Here is a 24876-nt window from a genome sequence, read left to right as displayed (position 1 = left end):
AACTGATGAACAAAAATAGATCCAGAGACATAGAAGCATAGAACAGACTGTCAAACTTCAGAGGGAAAGTGGGGGGAGGGGTAAGAGATCAACCAAAGGACTTGTATGCATGCATATAAGCATAACCAATGGACACAGACACTAGGTGGCTGAGGGCATGTGCTGGGGGGTGGGGTGGCCAGGGAGAGGTCAATGGGAGATAAAGGAGATATATGTAATACTATATGTAATACTTTAAACAATAAAGAATTTTTTAAAAAAGTTTCAGCAACTCTGAACATTAATATTAGTGTGGACAAATTGGACTTATTCACCTTCCTTCAGTTTCAAAGAGTAACTGTCTATTTCAAGCCTACCCCTTACCTCCTGCCAAAGGAGTAGCAAACTAGATATGATTCCTTCCCACAGCCTGCTCTTCCAGCACCTGCCTTTATTCCTGGTTGAAAGAAACTTCCTGGCAGCTCATTGGCCAAAGAGTAAAGAAATGGTTGCTTAGCAACCAAGTCCTGACACCACCACCACCCATCCCCCCCACACACCAAAACTGTAAAGAAGCTGTAGGCCAGCCACATAGTTCTGCTTGTGTTACAGTGAGGAGGAGCTGCTTAGAAGATGAAGCTCTTGTCCCTATTAATAGAGATATTAATAATTCTTGGGGTCACAATTAAAAGTAAGTTTTTCTGTCCTTTTTAGTCTATGTGAGGCTCTTTTCCTTTAACAGTACTAAGGTTATTTAAATCAGAAGTAACCTCACTGTTTGCCCAATTAACACCATTTTTTAATATTCAGTAATGGTTGATAGTAATTATACTCTCATTTAGGATAATACTTGAGAAGGACATTTGTGTGAGTGTGTGTGTGTATCAGAGTTAGAAGAGAGAGAGAGAGAGAGAGAGAGCGAGAGAGAGAGAGAGAGAGAGAGTTGGGAGAACAGATTGAGCAAGTGTATGAGGAAAGCATTAAAGTCATTGTTATAGTACAGGGATATTTGTAATCGTTAAGTTTTATTAAATCTAAAATACCATGAAGATCTAGTTCCAGGACTGTAAAGGACAAATAAAGGACTCAAAGGGTGGTAAATTGTAATAAATTTATATTCATATAATCTTTTTGGATTTTTTTACAATAGTAACTCTACTTTCCATGTTTCCTAACTAGTTATTGTCTTGCAATGGAAATTATTTTTCAATCTTGTTTCTGAGGCCATTTATTGGAATAACTTTTACCCAATCCTCAGATAAATTAATCACCATGAATTCAATTTAAGAAATATTTGCATTTAACCCAGGAAATAAAGGTTGGTATAATCCAAAAATTCATTAATGTAACACACCACATCAATAGAATAAAGGACAAAGACTACATGATCATCTCAATTGATGCAGAAAAAGGCTTTTGATAAAATTCAGCGCCCCTTTGTTTAAACAAATAACACATAATAGACTGGGAATAGAAACTTCCTCAAACCTTATAAAGGGCATCCTCAAAAAACCACACCTAATATATTTAATGGTAAGAGATGAATGCTTTCCTCCTAAGATCAGGAATAAAACAAGTATGTCCACTCTTGACATTTCTATTTAACATTGGACTAGAGGTTCTAGCCAAGGCAATTAGATAAGAAATATAAATAAAAACCATCAATTGAAAAGAAAGAAGTAAACCTATCTCTATTCTCTAATGATATGATCTTATATTTAAAAATCCCAAGGAATCCACTAAAAAACTATAAAAACTAATAAGTTCAGCAGAGTCACAAGATAAAAGATCAATATATAAAAATTCATTTCTATATGATCTCAATGAACAAAACAAAAATGAAATTAACAATTCTATGTATAATAGCATCAAAAAGAATAATGTACTTAGGAATAACTTTAACAAAAGAAATGCAAAGTTCATACAATAATGACTGCAAAATTGTTCAAAGAAGTTAAAACCCTTGCCCTAACAGGATTAGCTCAGTGGATAGAGCATCGGCTGCGGACTGAAGGATTCCCAGGTTCGATTCTGGTCAAGGGCATGTACCTTGGTTGCGGGCACATTCCCAGCAGGGGGTGTGCAGGAAGCAGCTGATCGATGTTTCTCTCTCATTGATGTTTCTAACTCTCTATCCCTCTCCCTTCCTCTCTGTAAAAAATCAATAAAAATATTTTTTTTAAAAAAAGAAGTTAAAACCCCAATAAATGAAAATACTTCCAATGTTCATGGGTTGAAAAACTTAATATTCTCAATATGGTAATATTCTCCAAATGGATCTACAGATTTGATACATCCCTATCAAAATCCCAGTTGACTTCTTTGCAGATATTAACAAAATTGCAGGAAAATTCTTATGAAAATGAGTGTTTTCCAATTTCAAAACTTACTACAAAGGTACAATAATCAAGACAGTGTAGAGTTTGCATGAGGATATACATGTAGATCAGTGGAATATCATTGAGAGTTCAGAAACAAACCCTCACATTTATGATCAGTTGATTTTCTAGCAAGGATGCCAAGACAACTCAGTGGGAAAGGGAAAGAATAATCTCTTCAACAAAATAATGAGGACACCAGGAGAGCCAAGTGCAAAAGAATGAATTTGGATGCAAACCTCACACCATGTGCACAAATTAATTCAAATGGGTCAAAGATCTAAATATACTTGCTAAAGCTTGAAAAACTCTTAGAAGAAAACATAGGCATAAATCTTTGTATCCTTGGATTACATGTGCTACCAAAGAACAAGCAAAAAAAAAAAAAGAAAGAAAAAATAGATAAACTGGATATCATCAAAATTAAATGCTTTTATGCTTCAAAGAACATTATCAAGAAACTGAAAAGATGACCCACTGAATGGGAGAAAATTTTTGCAAATCATATATCCCATAGGGTTTAATATTCAGAATATATAAATAACCCTTATAACTCATCAAAAAAAATGACAACCCAATTTTTTAAATGTGCAAGGGAACTGGACAGATATTTATTCAAAGAAGATATACAAGTGACTATCAAATGCATGAAAAGATACTCAAAATCATTGGTCATTTTAAAAATGAGAGTCAACACCACAATGAGATACCACATCACACCCATTAGATGGGTATAATTTAAAAAGTGGAAAATAACAAGCATTGGCAAGGATATGGAGAAATAGGAATGCTCATACATTGCTAATAAGAATGTAAAATGATACAGCCACTGTAGAAACAGTTTGGCAGTTCCTCAAAATGTTGACATAGGATAATCATATGACCCATCAATTCCACTGCTATGTATAAACCCAAGAGAAATGAAAGCATATGTTCAAACAGAAAACATGTACACAGATGTTTATTTAAAAAAACACACACATTAGAGGCCCAATGCACGAAATTCATGCAAGGGGCTCGGCCCCCACCCACCGCAGAGGCCGCCTCTGCCTCGGCCCCCGCCACGGCAGCTTTGGAAGGCTGTCAGGTCCAATTAGCATATTATGCTTTTATTATTATTGATTATTCATTAGGGTTTAAAGGTTTAAGCAACCTAAATGTTCATCAATGAATGAGTGGGTAAACAAATTGTGGTATATATGTGCAATGGGATATTATTCAGCCATAAAAAGGAACAAAGTACTGATACATACTACAAGTTGGATGGACCTCAAGAACATTATAAGTGAAAGAAGCCAGATACAAAAGACCACATCCATAGAGAAGGAAAGCAGCTTAGTGCTTATCAAGGGTTGGAGAGAGGGGAATGGGGAGTTATTTAATGAGTACAGAGTATACTTCTGGGATAATGAAAAAGTTTTCAAACTAGAGAGAGATTGTGGTTGTACAACATTGTTAATGCACTAAATGTCACTTAATTGTGCACTTTGGAATGGTTAATTATATGCTATGAATTTCACCTTATTTTTGTAAAAAATGGTGCAATACTTTGGAAAATAACCTGACAGTTTCTCAAAAGATTAAACATAGAATTACTGGGTGATCCAGAAATTCCACTGCTAGGTATATACCCAGGAAAATTGAAAACCTATTTTCATACAAAAACTTGTACACAAATGGCAGCCTTATAGGTAGTAGCCAGAAAGAAAGAGAAAACCAAATGTATACCAACTGATGAATGGATAATAAAATTTGGTATATCTGTGCAATGGAATATTAGCAAAAAAAGAAACAGAGTACAATGGATGAGCATTAAAAACACTATACTGAGAAAAAACTGCACATAAAAAGCCATATATTGTATGATTTCATGTATATGAAATATTCTGGATAAGCAAATCCAGAAGATAAAAATTTAATTACTGGTTACCTAGGACTCAGAGGTATAGGGGAATTGAGGAGATGATGACTAAGGGATTTCTTTGAAGGTAATGAAAATTTTCTAAAGTTGTGGTGATGATTGCACAAATTTGTGAATAACCTAAAAGTCATTGAGTTGTAGGGTTAAAAGACATATTTAATAAAAGTTATGTGCCAATGTATATTGGAGATACAAGGCCATCTAAGACATAGTCCTTATCCTCAAGTAGTTTAGAGTTTAGATGAGAAAAACAGGTAAACAAGATTTATTAATTGTAAGGTTTTGTAGATATTATTAAAATAGAAGTATTGAGGTATTATAGGGCACAAATGAGGGAGTGAACAATTGATCAGAAAGACTTCATAAAAGAAATGGCATAAGTTGAATCTTGAAAGATTGGTGTTCACCAAGCAGAGAAAGGAGAACAAGAACATTTCAAACCGGATAAAGGTAACAAAGACACAGGACAAAAAAAGCATGATCTATAAATAAGCATATCAGTTTGCTGTGGCATAGGATATAAAAACACAGCAATTAATGAGGCTGGAGTGGTAGGCAGAGACAGGCTATGAAGTTTGGACTTTATCCTGTGAGCAATGGGGAGTTGTTTAAGGGTTCACTCATTGAAGAACATTAATAGAATTATGCTTTGATTTTGGCAGTAAAGAGGTGGACGGACTCTAGTTGTGTAACTCTGGTGACTATTGAATAGCCCAAATAAGAACAATGAGGACTTAAATTATAGCAATAGCAGTGAGGACTGAGAGGAGTAGATGGATAACAAGGCTAGAGAGAATCGTGTCATTAGAGTCCAGGGTCAGATTGTACCAAGAAGATTGGAATGGCCAGTAGTGCCAAATGCCAGAGAGAATGGGGAGGTAAGGGCCAACAAATGAGCACTGGATTTAATACCTGGAGAATCTACATTTCCAGGACAGTTGTATTGGAGGAGCAGGAACAGAGCCTCATTTCAATTCATAGGAGTGAACAGGAGAGGAAAAAGTAGAGACAGTGATGATGATTACAGAGCTCTTCTTGGAATATGGTGATTTGCAGGATCAGACATGAGTTTTCAACAGATCATTTATTGATTGCAGGTCTACAGAGACCCAGGGAAGTGTAGAGAGGAACAGTTGCTTTTCAAGCTAGTGCTAAAAAAACTAAGATTCATACATAAAATCAGCCCTTAAACCCCACTCTTTTTTTTCTCTCTCTGCCCCTCTACTCTAACACTCAGGGGGGAAAAAGAGTGTCCTTTTCCACTCAAATATACCTTACAAATTTGCATATTGCCTGTTCATTTTTTTTCAAATGCTCAATGTACTTTGATTTTACCTATATAAAAACACTTAGAGAAGGATGATGCAATTACTATATGATTATCTCTGACTCTGCATTCATCTAGAGAAAGTTTTTAGAAGTTTGTTTTTTGTTTTTGTTTGTTTGTTTGTTTGTTTTGTAAATTCTCAGAATAAAGTAGTTGATGATGGAAAGAATGAATAATGTACCTCCAAAGTGTGGCTTATAAAATGGAAGTAGAATTAATAGTGTGTTTTTTCTCTGTCACCCTACCAACTCAGCAGCTGACTGAAGGTAGTGTAAGGTAATATAACTGAAGCAGTGCAAAGGTATTGCCAGGAGTTCTGGCTCTAGATCATCCAAGGTTTCTCTATCCTGTCTTTCTCTTTCTAGCAGTAATTCCTCACTATCATACACTTCTATAATTAGAAAAAAATAAATTTAATTTAAAGAAAATTTATAAGAACTCTCTCCCCTGACACTCATCCACCTGGCAACTCTCTTTCTTGGCAGAAACACACACACACACACACACACACACACACACACAACCACAAGTAGCTCACCAGTCTCATACTAATCATAGGTCAAGAAGCAATTCCCTAGCAATCATGTTTAGGTCACTGTCATGTTCAGAGAGGGGCCACACAATGGCCATGTCCTGGACATGTTGCAGAGGATGCTGAGCCTAAGCAATATAGGCAATCAATACCCTACTTCAGAAATGTTCTTGCTATTACCATTGCTGTTTTGAATAACTTGTGAAATCAAGGAATTCTAAGTTACCTTTGCTTTTTTTTAACCTTCTACCTCCAAAAAAGGAAAGAATAAATTGCAAGTGTCCAGCCACAAAAATCCTATGCAATCAGATGCCAAGTTCCCTTTTGTTTTGTCTCTGCTACACACATATTTTTTTTCAACCCATTCAAATTATTAGCTACTCAGTATACTTACCTAATTCACTTCTAGGTCTTTCTTAGTATGTTCTGCAGATGGACTGTCTGCCATGAAGGGCTGCCATCCCATTTTCTTCCCTATCACCACCATAAATCTACAGCATAACATCCTGCTTATATTTTAAGGTCCATCACAAGTTCTACATACTCCAAAACTTTCCCAAGACCTTTCTCATGGCACATTGTGCCTTTATTTTCTTATGCATCATAGTCTTATAATTTAGTTTATTTTAACTCCCTCACTAGATTGTTAACTACCTGAATGCAGAGACTGTGTTTTACTTACTTTTTCTATTTCCTATATTCATTGCAGAACTTGGCACATAGTAGATGCTTAATTAGCACTTATAAAATAGACTAATAAATAACATCTGTGTAATACTTTAAAATTTTTAAAATATATTCCGCAAATCTATGGAGTAGGTCATGCAGACATTTTTATTCTAAATGTAAAGATTTTCAAAACCCTGAAGTATAGAATTTAGTAAGACCTGAATCCTCTAATGCAGTGGTCCTCAACCTTCTGGCCCTTTAAATACAGTTCCTCATGTTGTGACCCAACCATAAAATTATTTTCATTGCTACTTCATAACTGTAATGTTGCTACTGTTATGAATTGTAATGTAAATATCTGATACGCAGGATGGTCTTAGACGACCCCTGTGAAAGGGTCGTTCGACCGCCAAAGGGGTCGCAACCCATAGGTTGAGAACCACTGCTCTAATGGGAAACAAGGTTTGTTTTGTGCTTTTTTTCTTTTTACTCCATATCACCTGTTTGTTATTCTAAGTCTGTAATTCTCCCAAGTGAATTGCTCTGTGTATTTACCACATAATCATATTTACTTGCCTCAGGCCATTTCTACATGGTATCAAACAGCCAGATGTAAAATAAAAAATTTAATCAATCTAAATATTTTAAAATGTAGTATTCATATGTTTTCTTTCATATAGAACAGTGGTTCTATAAGGATGAGGCCCAGAAATCAGGATTTTAAAAAGATTCCCAGGTGATTCTAATGTGCAGCCAAGGTTGAGAACCACTGATATAGAACAAATGGCTAAGTAATTGATTTATTTACTTTTCCACCAGGTGTTTTGGTAGTATGATGATTACATAAACTCCAACAGTGGCATTTTATTAGTTTTTCATTGATTTTGTGATTTTACTGGCATTTGCAATTTATTTACTGTATCTATAATCTAATTTTTATAGTTTATCAGCCAATGAGATATGGTAGGCAAGAAAAACTTGTTTTTTTAAAGATTTCTTTTTAACTCTGCCCCCACAACCTTGGAGCCAAGGCTACAGTGCTGGGATTGAAGATAATTATTCCCAGATCAGAAAGAGTGATGTACACCCTTCCTTTTCCCTGATAGAAGAGATTTTTTTTCTAAAATAAAAAAAAAGCATTGCCTTACTGATATGGCTCAGTGGTTGAGCATCAACCTATGACCCAGGAGGACATGGTTTGATTCCTGGTCAGGGCACATGTAAGTTGTGGGCTCAAACCCCAGTGGGGGGTGTGCAGGAGGCAGCCAATCAATGATTCTCTCTTATCGTTGTTGTTTCTATCTCTTTCTCCCTCTCCCTTCCTCTCTGAAATCAATAAAAAAAATATTTTTTTAAAGCATCAAGATTCATCAATTCTGGAGAACAAGTGGGAAGGCCCTTGATGAAAAAAAATTAGAAATACTTAAAGGACAAAATAAGAGATGGGAATGAACTGAAAGAATAAAATTTTTGCCCCAAAATGTGCAAAAGTATATGGCTAGTCAGTTGTTGGGTGCACAGGTCTTTTTGACTATGCCAACTGTTGTGTTTGAGTCCCTCTGCCAGGGACTGGACCTCCTTGGTTGCTGGGTATTAGATGGAAAAGACATGAGAAGTCGTGGGTATATAAGAGAGTCTTTATTGTAGCCCAAGTAGCTGTTGCTAATAAGGAGCATTAGACAAAGCAATCCAGTAAAGCAGTCCTTGCTAATACAGTAGCAAACACAAGAGCCATCCTAGCAAAAACAGTCAACACTAGCTGGTCAGTAATTATCTTCCCCACAACATAGCCCCACACATAGAAGCTATACAGGAGCCATCCTAGTAAAACAACCATCACCGGCTGGTCAGTAATATATCTTCTCTACAATGCAGCCCCCAACATAGGATCTACACAGGAGCCAACCACAGGCTGGTCAGTGGCAACTTATATGCAAGCTCAGACAAGCTCAAACAAAAGAGGCTTCATGCCAAATAGTAACCTCAGTATTTGGGCGACAGAAAGGCACACCTGGGCAGTGTATAGCTTGCTTCATCCTTGTACCTGCCTATAGCAACTTGGCCTTGAACACCCTGATTAGGATTCCTATGCTCAGAGTGTCCTTGAACATACGGCATACACTAACTGATTAGGGTTCCCACAGATGCAGTAGAGGTACTATAAAACCAAAGATTTGTTAGTATACAGAAGTGGGCAAAAGTAGGTTTATTATTGTAGTACAAATAAAGAATACAATAATTACTAAATAAGCTGTTTTGTGTGCTCACAACCATAAACCTACTTTTGCCCCCATATACTAAACTGTGTCATTGCCTTTTATATTTTCTTTGTTCTTCCTTGAGATAATAAGCTTTATTTTGAAAATGCCAGACTGTCGTAGATATGCTAAGAGCAACCAAGAGAAGGAATTGGAAGTGAAAGGTGGCTGCAGCAGATATGAGCACAGGTAGTTGTAGTTCACTGGGGGCCATTGTAACAATCCACAACCGTCTGCCCTCAGGTAAACTTTTCATTTTTCATTTTGAGCTCTCAATCTCTTTTAATCCAAGCTAGTGGCATTTTTTTTTCAACAGAGCTCTTTCAAAAACATTGTGGGTTTTCTGTGAATCAGATGGCTTCACTCCATGAACCTTAAACCATAAGGATAATTCTTTTGGAGGCAGTGGGCTGTAGTGCTAGCTTCGTCCTTAATCCATCTCAATGGAGTTTTAGTAATTTAAAAATCTAGTGTATATAAAATGATGTTTCACATTATGCAAATAAATGTTTCATAAAATTTACTACATAAGTCAGTTTTTGTAAAGACAATGGCGTTTATGTCATTGTAGAAACTTGCCATTGAAAATCAATCTATTGTGAATCCTTTGGTAAAGTTTAGAGAGACAGTGAAGTAGAAAGAGGAACAGCTCTAGAGTCAGATCTGCATTTGAATGCTATATGTTCTTGAACAAGTTATTTATTCTCATTTGGTGTCAGTTTCCTCACCAGTAAAATAGGAATACAAATATTCTGTGCTTGATGTCTTGGTGGTTGTTATGGAGGCTAGATATAAACTATGTAAAGCAACTGATATATAATTATAGCTAGAGCTACAATTCTAGAGCTGAATGAAACCCTTTCAAGGGTAACTGTCTATCAATCCTTTCTGATGATATACTGTATTATATTTATTTATTTATTATGATGATATATTACAGATCTTATAAAACATATCCTAAAGTAGAAATTAAAAAGAAGATTTTTTAAAACTTCACATAAGTAGATGAATATTTTCTTCCTGCACCCAGTGACTTGTGTTTTTCATAGAGAGTGATGAAATTTATGGAAATATCAGTATTCATATAGAGGGAGGTAATGAAACAGTTGGACAGGTCTCCAGCAATCACCAGTGTTTCTCAACTGATAGAGAAAGCATTCTTCAAGATACTGTTTGCAGCAGAAATTTTTTTTCCAGTAGCCAATAAAATTTAGAAAAGAAACACTTTTTTAATGTTTTCCCTTGACCAGGAACCAAACCTGTGAGCCCTCGGTGCATGGACTGACACTCTAAGCACTTTACCACCTGGCCAGGGCTCTTTTGTCTTCTTTTTATGTTTTAAGCTATGAAAGAGTTTATTTCTTCAGTTAGATTTTTATACCTCCTCCCATTGTACTAGTTCTATCTAAACATATCCCACCTTTGATGATTGCTGTTAGCCTTGTAATTTTCATGTTAATATTTATCAAATGACAGTTTGATTTTCTGGTCCAGTGTATAATACAAACTTTATTCCATTTGATAGCCATAATTTTCTCCTGTTGCTGTAATACAAATGATACTGTATACTTCCTTTTTTAAAAAACTATATTTTTATTTTATTTTTTAAATAATTTTATTGATTTCAAAGAGGAAGGGAAAGGGAGAGATAGAAACATCAATTATGAGAATTGAGAATCATTGATTGACTGCCTCCTGTAGGCCCCCTACTGGGGATCGAGTCTGCAACTGGGGAATGTGCCCTTGACAGGAATCGAACCTGGGACCTTTCAGTCCGAAGGCCAATGCTCTATCCACTGAGCCAAACAGGTAAGGAAGGGAGAGGGAGAGAGAGACAGAAATATCAATGATGAGAGAGAATTATTGATTGGCTGCCTCCTGCATGCCTCACACTGGGGATCCAGCCTACAAACCAGGCATGTGCCCTGACCAGGAATTGAACTGTGATCTCCTGGTTCATAGGTTGACACTCAACCACTGAGCCATGCTGGCTGAGCATTATACTTTCTTTTCTATGTCTATACATACTGTTCATACTAACTTTAATTTTGCTATATACTTTAGAGACTATATAATAATGGGAATATATCAAATCACATTGCCTTTTCCAGTTTATTTTTTGTAGTTGTGATAATGGAGTTTAAAAATTACTAAACATTTACTGTGGCTATAATATTACACACTGTCTAATTTCTAATCCTATATAATAAAAGCCTAATATGCTAAGTGTCCAGTTATCCGGTCATCCGTTCAACCAATCAAAGCGTAATATGATAATGATATGCTAAGGTCACTCACTCACTCGCTATGCCATGCACTGACCACCAGAGAGAAGACAGTCCACCGGTTGACCAGTCTCTATGACATGCACTGACCACCAGTGGGTAGATGCTCCAACTGGTAGGTTAGCTTGCTACTGGGGTCTGGTCAATCGGGACTGAGATGGGCCAGACACGCCCTGGAGCCCTCCCACAGTTCCTCCCCCACTGGCCAACCTCCCATGTCCCTACCCAACCCCGATCATGCACGGGTGGGGTCCTTCAGCCTGGCCTGCACCCTCTCACAATCTGGGACTCCTCAGGGGGGGGGGAGGCACATTGACTATCAGGTAGTTCCATCTATATATTAAAAGCCTAAGTGACTGATATGGCGGAATGACCAGAACAACTGGTCACTATGATGTGCACTGACCACCAGGGGCAGACACTCAACACAGGAGCTGCCCTTTTGTGGTCAGTGTGCTCCCACAGGGGGAGCACCGCTTAGCCAGAAGCCGGGCTCATGGCTGGTGAGCACAGCAGCAGTGGCAGGAGCCTCTCCCACCTCCGCGGCAGTGCCAAGGAGCAGTGAGCCGAGCAGTAAGAAGCGAACAGGCCGATGGTAAGGAGCAAGGGGTCCTAGACTGCGAGAGGGATGTCCATCTGCTGGCTTAGGCCTGATCCCATGGGGCCTAAGCTGGCAGTCAGACATCCCCTGAGGAGTCCCAGACTGCGAAAAGGCACAGGCCAGGCTGAAGAAACCCCCACCCCCCAGTGCACGAATTTCATGCACCGGCCCTCTAATACACATATAATTAGGCTAAGTAATTTGTTTTGAAGAAAATACTTTGAGAAAGAAGTCTTATTATAATTAAGTATTTTAAAAGGGACTGTGGCAAATAACTTCCCTACAATGCAGCCCCCAACATAGGATCTACACAGGAGCCAACCACAGGCTAGTCAGTAAAATACTAATTTACATACATTATTATCTTGAAGGCATCTTAAATCCTTTAACAAAGTGGACTCATAAAATAATCATAATAATATGTATAACATTTATTAAACACTGAACATGTGTTAAGTATTGTTCTATATATTTTACATAGATTATCTCATTTGATACCACAAATTAATGAAATAGGTACAACATCAGGACTAGAACAGAGGCCTATTTGACTCATAGGCCACATGGTGAACCATGATGCTATGTTACTTCTGACAATGAGAATCCATGGCCCAAAATGATCACTTATCAATCTTGGGACAAAGTTTCATTTGTAATAAAAATCTTATTCTGGTGTAATTTATTTTATATCCTGAACCTAAAGAGCATTTTTAATGTACTTAATAGTGCGAAATATGCATAATCTTTTTAAATTTTTCATATGCTTGATATTAAAGCATTTGTCAACATGCAGTTATTGAATTTTTATTTAGAATTTGCCAATTACTCCAGTTTGACAAAGGACTAAATATCAAATATTTTGGGACAGTTTCTGTAAGGTCTGGCTTACAAAGTAAATGGTACAGACAGAATTATGAGGCCAAGTATTAAAGCTCACCAGTGAGAGAAAAAATAAAACATAACAAATTAATAAATACAATGCAAAGGTAACATTTGAAAATTTATATCCTGCTCTTAAAGTACAAACTCATGATTTTGGGAAATATAAAATTTTGACTACCCCATATATTCATCTTGAGTTAAATTCTTCAGTTTGTAAAATGTGAGTGTATGATATTCATGCATGTTTTACTTCAGGAAATATATAGGGTTGTTTATACTGAGCATCAAATAATTTTTCAGTAATTAAAAATGATCAATCCTAATAAAGTGATTAAGTTGGCATGCTATGATGTATCACTTTGTTATACCAGGTTTTCAGAGACTTATTTTTCTAAATATGTAAGTTAAGAGCTTTTAAGTACTATGCAGAAATGAAATATACTAAGGATGACATATATTCTACATAGAATATATGGTATATATTCTATTCTTTATAAAAAGATTCATTAAAATTGCTTGTGAAAATTGTTTTCTCAAATTTTGAAGCCTGATGTAATTATTCTAGTCTACATTTCTCAGATATTTATATCATTCAACTATATTAATTTTTAGCATCTCTCTGACATATAAATCTATGAAAATATAAAAGATTGCATTTCTTCTCCATTTTAATATTCTCTATTAATAGATGGCATTTATTTACATAGATACATTTAAATTAACTTCTAATTCAGAAAGCTTTCTATTACTGTGATTAGTTCTATTATTTGTAGAACTCTTTCAAAATGCTTGATTGAATATCATCTCTGGTATATTTAAGGGGAAAAAAAGAAAAAGAAAAGGAGAAAAAATATTTAAAAATTATCAGTGAAGGAATTAAACACATTTAAGTTGCACATTATTTTCAACTATTATTCTTAGAGTTCTAAAAATTAGAACGTTTTTTAACAAGAAATTGTATTTAGTGAAATTTTTTGATGTTTTCAAATTTTATAGAAATGTTTTCTATATTATAGATATTGAAGCAGAAAGACATAATAAAAAGCAAAAACAAAGAAATGTCACCACACAGGTAAATATTTTGCTAAATCATTATATTTTCTAATACAAAATTTGGGCAATAGGCACTATTAGTATTAATTTGGCCTGCTCAGAATTCATACACAAGTAATTATTGACTATTGTTTCTGTTCTTATTTTTTTCATTCTCAATCAGTATTTTGTATTCATCCATTAAACAAATATTTACTCATTCTACTGTGAAAAGATAAGATAAGCATTCTCATAAGCCATGACTTGTCTAAGGGCCTAAATCTTAAAACAAAAAGGACAGAGGCCAGTCTGGCTAATAGAGTCACAGATGCTTTTTAAACTTTATTAACTTCATATTGTTTTCTGGCATTTTGGAAGTAAGGAATTCAACATTGTCATCCTATTCTCAACTCAGCACCCACCATAATTCTGTAACTGTAAGTCATTTGAAATCATTCCTTTTAGTGTCTTCGCATCTCACTCAGTCCAACCAGTGTCTTGCTTATTAGACTCGGTCTGCACCAGTTTTATCTCTAACATCCTTTTACTACTGTCTCCCTTACTCATACCATTCTAGACACACTCTCTATGCTGTTCCTCAGAAACCGCAGGCATGCACTCACCGTTCTGTTCTTTCTGCTTGAAATGCCCTTGAATCCAGATATCATGTGGCTCCCTTCCCTCACCTCTTTAGGTCTTTGCTCAAATGTTATCTTTTTGGAGAGTCTGTCCCTTAACACACTGTAAATTTTCAATCACTCTTCTAAAATTGAAAACCCTATCATGACACATTCTATCTCCCTTCCCTTCTGTATTTTTTCTCTCAGAATTATCACTGTGTACATACCATATTTTTAAAATATATTTTTATTGATTTCAGAGAGGAAGGGAGAGGGAGAGAGAGATAGAAACATCAATGATGAGAGAATCATTGATTGGCTGCCTCCTGCACACTCCCTACTGGGGATTGAGCCTGCAACTGGGCATGTGTCCTTGACCAGAACTGAAGCCGGGACTATTCAGTCCGCAGGCCGGCGCTCTATGCACTGAGCCAAACCAGCCAGGGCTGTACCTACCATATTTTGTTATGTTTGTTATCACTTTCCTTCCATTAGAATATAAACTCATAAGAGCAGGGGTTTTGTCTGTGTTGTTCACTGTGGTTATTCTAGCAACTAGAATAGTGCTAGGCACATAGGAGGCAGTCAACACATGTTTATTCAATTAATGAATAAATATTAAATCAAGATTAAAGGACTAAACTTTGAAAAAAAGGTTTATGTAAATCAAAAACTCCTTTCTACATTGCAACATTTTCTAAATCGCTCCAAATTTAGCTCATCTTCAATTATCATAAACATCACATCCCATAATTAATGGTGGGATTATTATGTACAGAAATAAATTTGATCGTGGCATAAAGCTCAGTTTGTCCTAAGGCAGGTGGAGACTGAAGGGACATCAGCTTTATCAGGTCACCTTGCTTTCCCTTATGGGCTCTTGATATCTTGTCATATGTAATGCCTGCCCAATAACATCTGAAAGATAAAATAGGTTTACTGATTTAATTAAATATGCTACTATTATTTACTCAAGATGTGGTTATAAGATGGGTAGATTCTCCATCCCCTGGACTCTTCTTCTTTTTTTATAATCATCCATCCTGGTATCATACTTCTCTAAGTATTACCTTAGCTTTCATTTTAACTGAATCTAGTAAATCTAGTTGTCTCATGAAAACTTCCCCTGTAGCCCTCTCAAACATTTTCTCCCACAACCCAATTATGTTGGTCCTGGTTGGGTGGTTATCCTTCTCCCTTCTTATTGCCACATTCTCATTGGGAGAGTAATAGAAGATAAGTACAGAAGTTACTTATGGTCTTTCTCCCCAACTATGTTATCTGTTTCTCTCTGCTCTGGAAATTTCAGTATCCATGAATCCTAACCACTCATTTTCTTTTTATTTTAATTATTTTTATTGATTGGTTTTAGAGAGAGGGAGGTAGGGAGAGAGAGAAAGACATTGATTTATTGTTCCACTTATTTATGCATTCATTCGTTGATTTTCGTATGTATCCTGACTGGGTGTTGAACCCACAACCTTGGCATATTAGGACAATGGTCTAACTAACTGAGCTACCTGGCTAGGACCTACTAGCCCTTCATTTTCATTGTTTAGATATTTTTGCTCTGATAACTATACCCTCCTCTCTACTTCCATAACCTAAACTATGTATTTTCTAAATTAAAACTTTAAGTTTCCAAGTCTCTGCTGACCACTTGGTGCTTTCTAGGATACTCCATCACTGGATCTTAAATCCATTTACTTCTTTTACTGCTCATCGTTCCCCTCAGATATTCACTTGTCTTCTTACTTGGCTTAGAGTTGATGGTGCATTACTACAGGACCACAGTCCCTTTTCTAAAACCCCTTGGGAACAATTATGTTTCAAAATTCAGGTTTTCTTTTAAAAAATACTGTGGTTAAAATATATATAACATAAAAGTTACCCCTCGTAACCATTTTTAAGTGTATAGTACATTAGTGTTAAGTACATGTACATGATTGTACAATCAATCTCCAGAATTCTTTTCATCTTGCAAAACTGAAACTCTATATCTATAAAACAAAAACTCTCAAATTCTTGCCTCCTCCCAGCCCCTGGCAACCACCATTATAGTTTCTAGCTCTATGAATTTGATTACTCTAAGTACCTCATATACCAGTAAGTGGAATCATATCGTATACTAGAGGCCCAATGCACAAAATCCGTGCAAGGGGCTCCAAAGGCCAAGGCAGCAGTCCCAGATGCCACTCCAGCCCTCGCAGCAGCAGCCCTGGCCACCGCCCAGACCCTCACAGCAGCAGCCCCAGAAGGACGTCTAGAAGGATGTCCAGTCTAATTATCATATTTTGCTTTTATTATTATAGATTATTATAGATGTCTTTTTTTGTGACTGGCTTATTTCACTAGCATAATGTCCTCAAAGTTCATCCATATTATAGTATGTGTCAGAATTTTTCTCCTTTTAGAGGTCTGAATAGTTTTCTATTATATGTATACGTATACCACATTTTGTTTACCCATTCATCTGTTGATGGACACGGGTTTTTACAAATTTTACAAATTTTGGCTGTTGTGAATAATGCTGCTATGAACTTGGGTGTACAAATAAATATATGTTTGATATTCTGCTTCCAGTTCTTTTAGGTGTATACCTTAAAGTGTAATTGCTGGACCATATAGTAATTCTAATTTTAATTTATTGAGGAACCATCATATTGCTTTCCACAGCAACTACTCCAATTTCTTCATATCTGTGCTAACACTTATTTTCCATTTGCTTGATTTTTTTTATAGTAACCAAACTAATGGTATATCATTGTGGTTTTGATTTGCATTTCCCTAATAGTTGAGGATCTGTTCATGTGCTTGTTGGTCACTTGTGTGTCTTCTTTAAGGAAATAGCTATTCAAATTCTTTGCCCATTTTTTAATAGGGTTGTTTGAGCTTTTTGTTGTTGAGATGTAAGAATTCTTTATGTACTCTGGATATTAACCATATACCGGTATATGATTTGTAAGTATTTACTCCCATTCCATCAATTGCTTTTTCACTCTGTCGATAGTGTCTTTTGTTGCACAGAGGTTTTCATTTTGATGTAATCCAATTTACTTAGTGTTTCTTTGTTTGGCCTGTGCTTTTGATGTCAAATGCAGTGTCATAAAGCTCTTCCCTAGGTTTTCTTCTAGGAATTTTATGATTTCAGGTCTTACATTTAGGTCTTTAATCCATTTTGAATTAACTTTATATCTAATTTAAAGTAAGAGACAAACTTCATTATTTTATAGGTAGATATCCAATTTTCCAAGCACAAGTTGTTGTAAAGGCTGTTCTTTACCCCATTGAATGGTCTTGACATTCTTATTGAAGATCATTTGACCATATTTCAGAGGGTTTATTTCTTAACTCTCTATGCTACTCCATGTCTGTCTTTATGGCACTGCTGTACTATTTTGATTACTGTAGCTTTGTAAAAAGTTTTGATATCAGCAAGTGTGAGACATACAACTTATTTCTCAAGATTGTTTTGGCTATTCAGGGTCCCTTCAAACTCCATATAAATTTTAGGTTCAATGTTTCTATTTCTGAAAAAAATAATGCCATTGGAATTTTGATAGGGACTGCATTAAATCTGTAATCAGTTTGAGTACTATTGACATTTTAGCAATATTAAATCTTCTACTTCGTGAGCACTTGATGCCTATTTATTTTTGTCTTCTTTAATTTCTTTCAGCAATGTTATATAGTTTTCAATATGGAGATACTTTTCACTTCCTTGGCTAAGTTTATTTCTACATACTTTATTCTTTTTGATGCTATTGTAAGTGGAATTGTTTTCTTAATTTCTTTTTATGATTGTTCATTGGTAGTGTGTAGAAGTGCAACTGATTTTTATGTGTTGAGTTTATATTTTGTAACTTTGCTAAATTTATTTATTCTAACAGCTTTTTGTGAAATCTTTAAGGTTTTCTACATGTAAGATCATGTTATCATCTGCCTGACCGGCATGGCTCCGTGGTTGAGCATCAACCTATGAACCAGGAGGTCACGGTTCAACTCCCAGTCAGGGCATATGCCCAGGTTTCGGGCTCAATTCCCATTGTGAGGCATGCAGGAGGCAGCTGATCAATGATTCTCTCTCATCATTGATGTTTCTATCTCTCTCTCCCTCTCCCTTCCTCTCTGAAATCAATAAAAATATTTTTTAAAAGATCATGTCATCAGTAAACAGAGATAATTTTACTTCTTGCCAGTTTAGATGCCTTTTATTTTTTTCTTGCCTAGTTGCTCGACTAGGACTTTCAGCTATGTTGAATAGAAGTTGTGAAAGTAGACATCTTTGTGTAGTTCCTAATCTTAAAGGAAAGTCTTTCAGTCTTTCACAAAAGTGAAAGATTGAGTATGATGTTAGGTATGGGTTTGTCTATATGGCTTTTATTATATGAGGTTGTTTCCTTCTATTACTAGTTTGTTGAGTGTTTTGATTATGAGAGGTTGTTGAATTTTGTTAAATGCTCTTTCTGCATCAGTTGAAATGATTATGTTAATGTGGTATATTACATTGCTTGATTTTTGTAGGTTAAAACATCTTTGCATTCCAGAAATAAATCCCACTTGGTCATGGTATAATCCTTTTGATGTACTATTGAATCTATTTGCTAGTATTTTGTTGAAGATTTTTGCATCAATATTCATCAGGATTATTGGTCTGTAATTTTCCTATAGTGTCCTTGTCTGGCTTTGGTATTGGGTAATACTGGCTTCATAGAATGAGTGTATAAGTGTTCTCTCCAATTTAATATTTTGGAAGAGTATGAGATAAAATTCAGGTTTTTTTAGAGGTAGGAGTGTAATACCATACACACAGAGAGAGAGACATTATACATTATATTTATAGACTACCTCCAGCAGAGGCTGGGGAAAATAAGTTGTTTTCAAACACATTAACATTTTTGTAGTAAAACATAAATATTCACATTAAATCAGATAAATAAAGAACATAACTTTACATCAGGTGCAGGCAGATTTTTTCACCATCTGAATGTGAACACAAAACTGTTGAAAAGCTTTCAGTTTTCAGATATTTTTGGATTTTGGAATTGCAGATAAGAGTTTGGGGGTCCTGTGAAATCTCTCCCTTGTTACAGAACTTCCATTTAGTTACTCCTCTTGTGCTCCATCCACTTTATTGGTAAAACATCAACCCTGATTGAATGCAGTTCTCCACATATCAATTCCTGCACCTGAGTACCTGAATGTGGCTGGAAATGAGCACAATCAGGCAACCAATCTCATTTCAATTTTATGACCACAAGCCTCAAGTAGGCCTTCAATGTGTCTCTGCAAACCTGAACATTTCCCTAATCAAATTTTTCTCCCTCTCTAATGCTACTGTTTCATATATTCTTCTCAAAATTCAACACTCTCAGCTGATTACTTTTCTGGGTTTGTTTTCTCATTGAAAAAAGTAGACAGTCTGAAGAGCAAATCTACATCCTCCTACACCAACCACTCTATCAGTCTACCAGCATCTATAACCATGTACAGTGCCTCAACTTTAGTCACAAACTAAGACACATCTCTACTGGGATGTCTAAAAGGCATGACACTTGATGTGTTGACAACTGGGATGTTGATTTTCCTCAACCCCAAACCTGTTCCTTCCCTAGTGTCTAATTGTACCAGTAAATGGCTCCTTCATCCTCCAGATGCTTGGGATAAAAATTTAACTTCTTTCTCTCATGCCCAATACAACACCTAGCGTGGGTCTTTAAAATATATCCTGAATCCAGTCACTTAAATACTCCACCACCAGCCACGAGCTTCACCCATGTAGACTCTATGTTAGTCAACTCCTTGGTCTCCTGCCTGCATTCTTGCCCCACTGAAGTCTATTCACTTCAAAGTATATGTCCCATTACACAAAGACATATACTCTTTTTGTGTTCCACAGGGTCCTACATGATCTGGTCTTTGCTGTTTATCTGAACTTTGACCACTCTCCCCATTACTCCATTCCAGCCATCTCAGCTTTCATGCTAGCTTGGAATACCCAAGAATACCTCTACTTCAGTGCCTACTGTTTTTCTCTGCCTAGGATGATCTGCCAAATAATCACATGGCTCTTTGTCCTCAATACACCAGGTATCTATTCATATGTTTCCCTTCAAATTTTTTTCCAAAAAACAAGACTTTTTTTTGTTGCTTAACTAATTTTAATAACATGACATAAAACCCCTATACTTGATATAATCATTACACAAAACACTTAGCTGATACAGTCTTCTTTTAAAATATAAAATAAGCAAGACATGTGAAAATAGATGTTTCAATTAAATAAATGAATTTTATTTATTTATTATTGACACTATTGCAGAAGTCTCCCATTTCCCCCACTTTATCCATCTCCCCCATAACCTTCACCACACTGTTGCCTGTGTCCATGGGCTATGTATATATGTTACTTGGCTACTCTCTTCACCTTCTTTTATCCAGTCCCCCCACCGCCCTCTTGCTCTGACCTCTGTCAGTCTGTTCCATGTATCCATGCCTCTGGTTCTACTTTGTTCATTAGATTCCACATATAAGTGAGATGACATGGTACTTGTCTTTCTCTGACTGGCTTCTTTTGCTTAGCATAATAATCTCCAGGTCCATCCATACTGCAAAAAGTAAGAGTTGTTTCTTTTTTACAGCCAAGGAGTGTGCCATTATGTTAATGTACAACAGCTTTTTATCCACTCATCTACTGATGGGCAGTTGGACTGTTTCCAGATCTTGGCTATTATAAATAATGTTGCTATGAACATATTCCTTACCCAGATTAGGATTTCATGTTTTATCACCATGTGCAGTTATATATTTATGTAATTGTTCATCTTTGATTCCCACTGGAAATTAAGCTCCATGATTATAGGTTAACTAGAGGCCCAGTGCACGAATTCATGCATTGGTGGGGATCTGGCCAGCCCAGCCCCAATCAGCAGATCAGGGCGAGCCTGTGGGAGGAGGAGATGGAGGGACTGATTGGGGCCCAATCAGGGCCAGGCTGACTGGGGGAGGGGCTGCAGGCGATTGGCCAGCGGCCCCACCCCCGATTGGGGTGAGGGGGCTCATTGTGGGTGGGGCTGGCCGTGGGGAGGGACTTTGGACAGTGGGCCAGCTGGCCCCACCCCCCGAATGGGGTGGGGGGGGCCAATCGGGGGTCAGTGGCCAGGGGAGGGGCCATGGGAGGGTGGCCCAGCCAGCCCCACTCCCAATTGGTGTGTGGGGAGCCGATCAGGGGTGGAGCTGGCTGGGGGGAGGGGTCATGGGCCAATCAGGGTGGTGGGGGCTGATCAGGGGTGGGTCCAGCCATGGGGAGGGGCTGGGGGCAGTGGGCCGGCCAGCCCTGCCCCTGATCGGGGTGGTGGGGGCCCATCATGAGGTGGGCTGGCTGGAGGAAGGGGCTGCAGGAGGTTGGCCAGCAGACCCCGCCCCCTATTGGGGTAGCAGGGGGCAATCAAGGGTGGGGCCAGCCAGGGGGAATGGCTGCGGGAGGTTGGCCGGCTGGCTCCACCCCCTGATTGGGCTGGTTCACTGGCTGCAGTGGGCATCATAGGGACCGGTTGTTCCATCATTACGGCGTTCTGGTTACTGGCTTTTCATATATATAGATTACACATTGATTTCCTCCTTGCATTTGGCTATGCTTATTCATGTTCCTATCAAGCTCTTCCTGTTTACCTCTTCCTCTATAAAATACTATGCTACATTTTAACATTTAGCAAAAATAGCATTTAGTAAGAACCCCCCAGACCTTGAGAACCTTGTCCTATCTAATATCACCAAGCATTCTGTGGCAACTACACTCTCTTACTTGCATCACTAGGTGCCCTTGCTTCAGGGCCTTTACATTTGATATTTCCTCTGCTACAATTCTCTTTCCTGAGGTACTTTTATTACTAACTCCCTCCTTCCTCACAGAAGGGTCTACTCAAAAATTATCAGAGGACTTGTCCCTAACCATCTTATATCAAGTAACGCCAAGTTTTATCAATTTCATCCCCTTAGTCTTTTTTAAAAACCTTTTATCAGTTGACTATTATTTTTTTCACCAGAACATCATTTTCATGAGGGCAAAGTCTTTTTACTGTGCATGGCTGTCTCCCTTACAAATGTCTATCTTAACACAGGGCCTGAGATAGACACTCAGTAAATACTTGTGTCTTTTATTGAATTTTATAATCTTTAGATGCTTTTGAGAGTTAGAGAAGGCTCTCTATCTGCCTGAGCTCCATTATACTAGTACTTGCTCCAGTTGGCTGTTACACTCCCATTGAGTAAAAAAGGAATCAAAATCAAGAAACAATGGCCACTGTAGAAGGAGAAGATAGAAACACTAGACAATCAGAGGCATTTGACAAGTTTGCATTACCTCCTTAACTTAGCTTTTGGCTAGTTTTGAATCAAAATTTTGTTTCTTTTAATGACAATAGCATATGATAATCCCACTGTACCAGAGAATGCTGGAGGCTCATCATCGTCCATGTTCTCTTCTTTATGATACCCAGATATTATGTTCCCAGCTGCCTGGGGCCTTGGGTAGAGCTATTTTATGGTTTTACCCAGGGTAAAGTGGCTTACAGCACTGTGCCACTTCTAGGTCTGGCCTATTAAAGAAAACAAAACTAAACAAAACAAAACAAAAACCCTTCTGCACATGGTCTTCCATGCTCTTTCCCTTTTGCCTGCTAGATATCAATGCTTAGGAGAACCTTGGGATTCCCATGTTAAAGTCAGCACACCCTCTATTTGCCTGAATCCCTGAGTGACAGCATGGAGCTGCCACTAAGTTGAACACTTGCCTATTGATTTTGAGGCATTATACATTGTGGGTTTATTTGTTAACATGTAATATTTGGCACATACTTATTTTTTTATACAGTCTAACTGGCTTTATTTGTTTATTTATTTCCTAGAGGCCCGATGCACGAAATTTGTGCAAAAGTAGGCCTTCCTTCTCCCAGCTGCCAGCATCAGCTTCCCTCTGGCACCCAGGACCCGAGCTTCCCTCGCAGCCCTGGCTTTGTCTGGAAGATTGTCCAGAAGGACATCTGGTCTAATTAGCATATTATGCTTTTATTATTATAGATTTTAATAAATGTATTGGAGTGACATTGGTTAATAGGATCATATAGGTTTCAAGTATGCATTTCTATGATACAAGATCTATATATGGCACATATTTATACTTATTAAAAATTCATTGCTTATATGCAATTCAAATTTAACTACGCATCTTGTATTTTTATTTGCTGAGTCTGGCAACCCCACACTCAAAGCTCTTACACAGAAACTTGTACATGAATGTTTGCAGCAGTATTATTCATAACAGCCAAAATGTGGAAACATCTCAAATGTCCATCAGCAGATGAACAAAATATAGTATATCCATATAAGGAATGTTATTTGGCCATAAAAAAATAAGGAAATGCTGATGCATAAAACAACATGGATCAACCTTGAAAGCAATATGCTAAGTGAAAGAAGTCAGTTACCAAAACCCACATAGTATAGTAATCCCAGAATAGGGAAATCTATAGAGATGGAACATTGATTAGTGGTTGCTTGGGACTGAGAGTAGGGGACTTGGGAAAATAGGGAGGGTAATAGCTAAAGGATTCGTGGTTTCTTCTTGAGGTGATAAAAATGTTCTAAAAATGACTGTGATGATGGTTACACATATCTGTGAATATTCTAAAAACCATTGAATTGTTCACTTAAACATATAATTATCCCATATAATAAAAGCCTAATATGCTAAGTGTCTGGTAGTCTGGTCATCTGTTCAACCAATCAAAGCGTAATATGCTAATGATATGCTAAGGCTGCTCAACCACTCACTATGATGTGTACTGACCACCAAGGGGTAGACAGTCAACTGGTCAACCAGTTGCTATGACATGCACTGACCACCAGGGGCAGACACTCCAACCGGTAGGTTACTTTGCTGCTGGGGTCCAGCCTATCGGGACTGAACAAGATGGGCCGGACATGCCCTGGAGTCCTCCTGTGGTCCCTCCTCAGCTGGCCAACCTCCTGCGTCCCTCCCCAGCCCCGATTGTGCACTGGTGGGGTCCCTCGGACTGGGCTGCATCCTTTTGCTATCCGGGACCCATCAGGGGATGTCAGAGAGCCAGTTTCGGCACGATCCCACAGGTCAGGGACTCTAGTACATTTATAACTATAAAATGAGAATTATATCACAATAAAGCTGTTTAAAAATAAAAGTCCTTACTGCATAGCTTTGTGTCCCTGCATGTTCTAGCCTCTGGGTCATTGCTCTGATGTCTTTGCTTCAACATGGGAAGGTGTTAAGCAGTGAGGGAGTTAAATTGTGGAAAGAACTTTGGAAAACATTTTTTTTACATTTTTATTTTAGCTAGTCACAGGATTTTCTTACTT

The 24876-nt window shown here is 37.3% G+C and overlaps 1 protein-coding gene across 1 annotated transcript in view; it reads left to right on the top strand.

Moving 5' to 3' along the window:
* Positions 1-531: 531 nt before the first annotated feature.
* The window catches only part of SEL1L2 (SEL1L2 ERAD E3 ligase adaptor subunit), a 97236-nt gene continuing 72891 nt past the window's right edge, over positions 532-24876 (top strand). Inside the window, exons 1-2 of the mRNA XM_006087966.1 lie at positions 532-670; positions 13849-13904. Of these exons, the coding sequence (XP_006088028.1) occupies positions 613-670; positions 13849-13904 (114 nt within the window). The 5' untranslated portion in view covers positions 532-612. The remainder of the gene's footprint in view (positions 671-13848; positions 13905-24876) is intronic.

Source organism: Myotis lucifugus, unplaced genomic scaffold (genome assembly GCF_000147115.1).
Source record: "Myotis lucifugus unplaced genomic scaffold, Myoluc2.0 scaffold_42, whole genome shotgun sequence".
Lineage (NCBI taxonomy): Eukaryota > Metazoa > Chordata > Mammalia > Chiroptera > Vespertilionidae > Myotis > Myotis lucifugus.
Note: the sequence above shows the minus strand (reverse complement) of the source record. Positions and strands in the feature narration are given on the sequence as shown.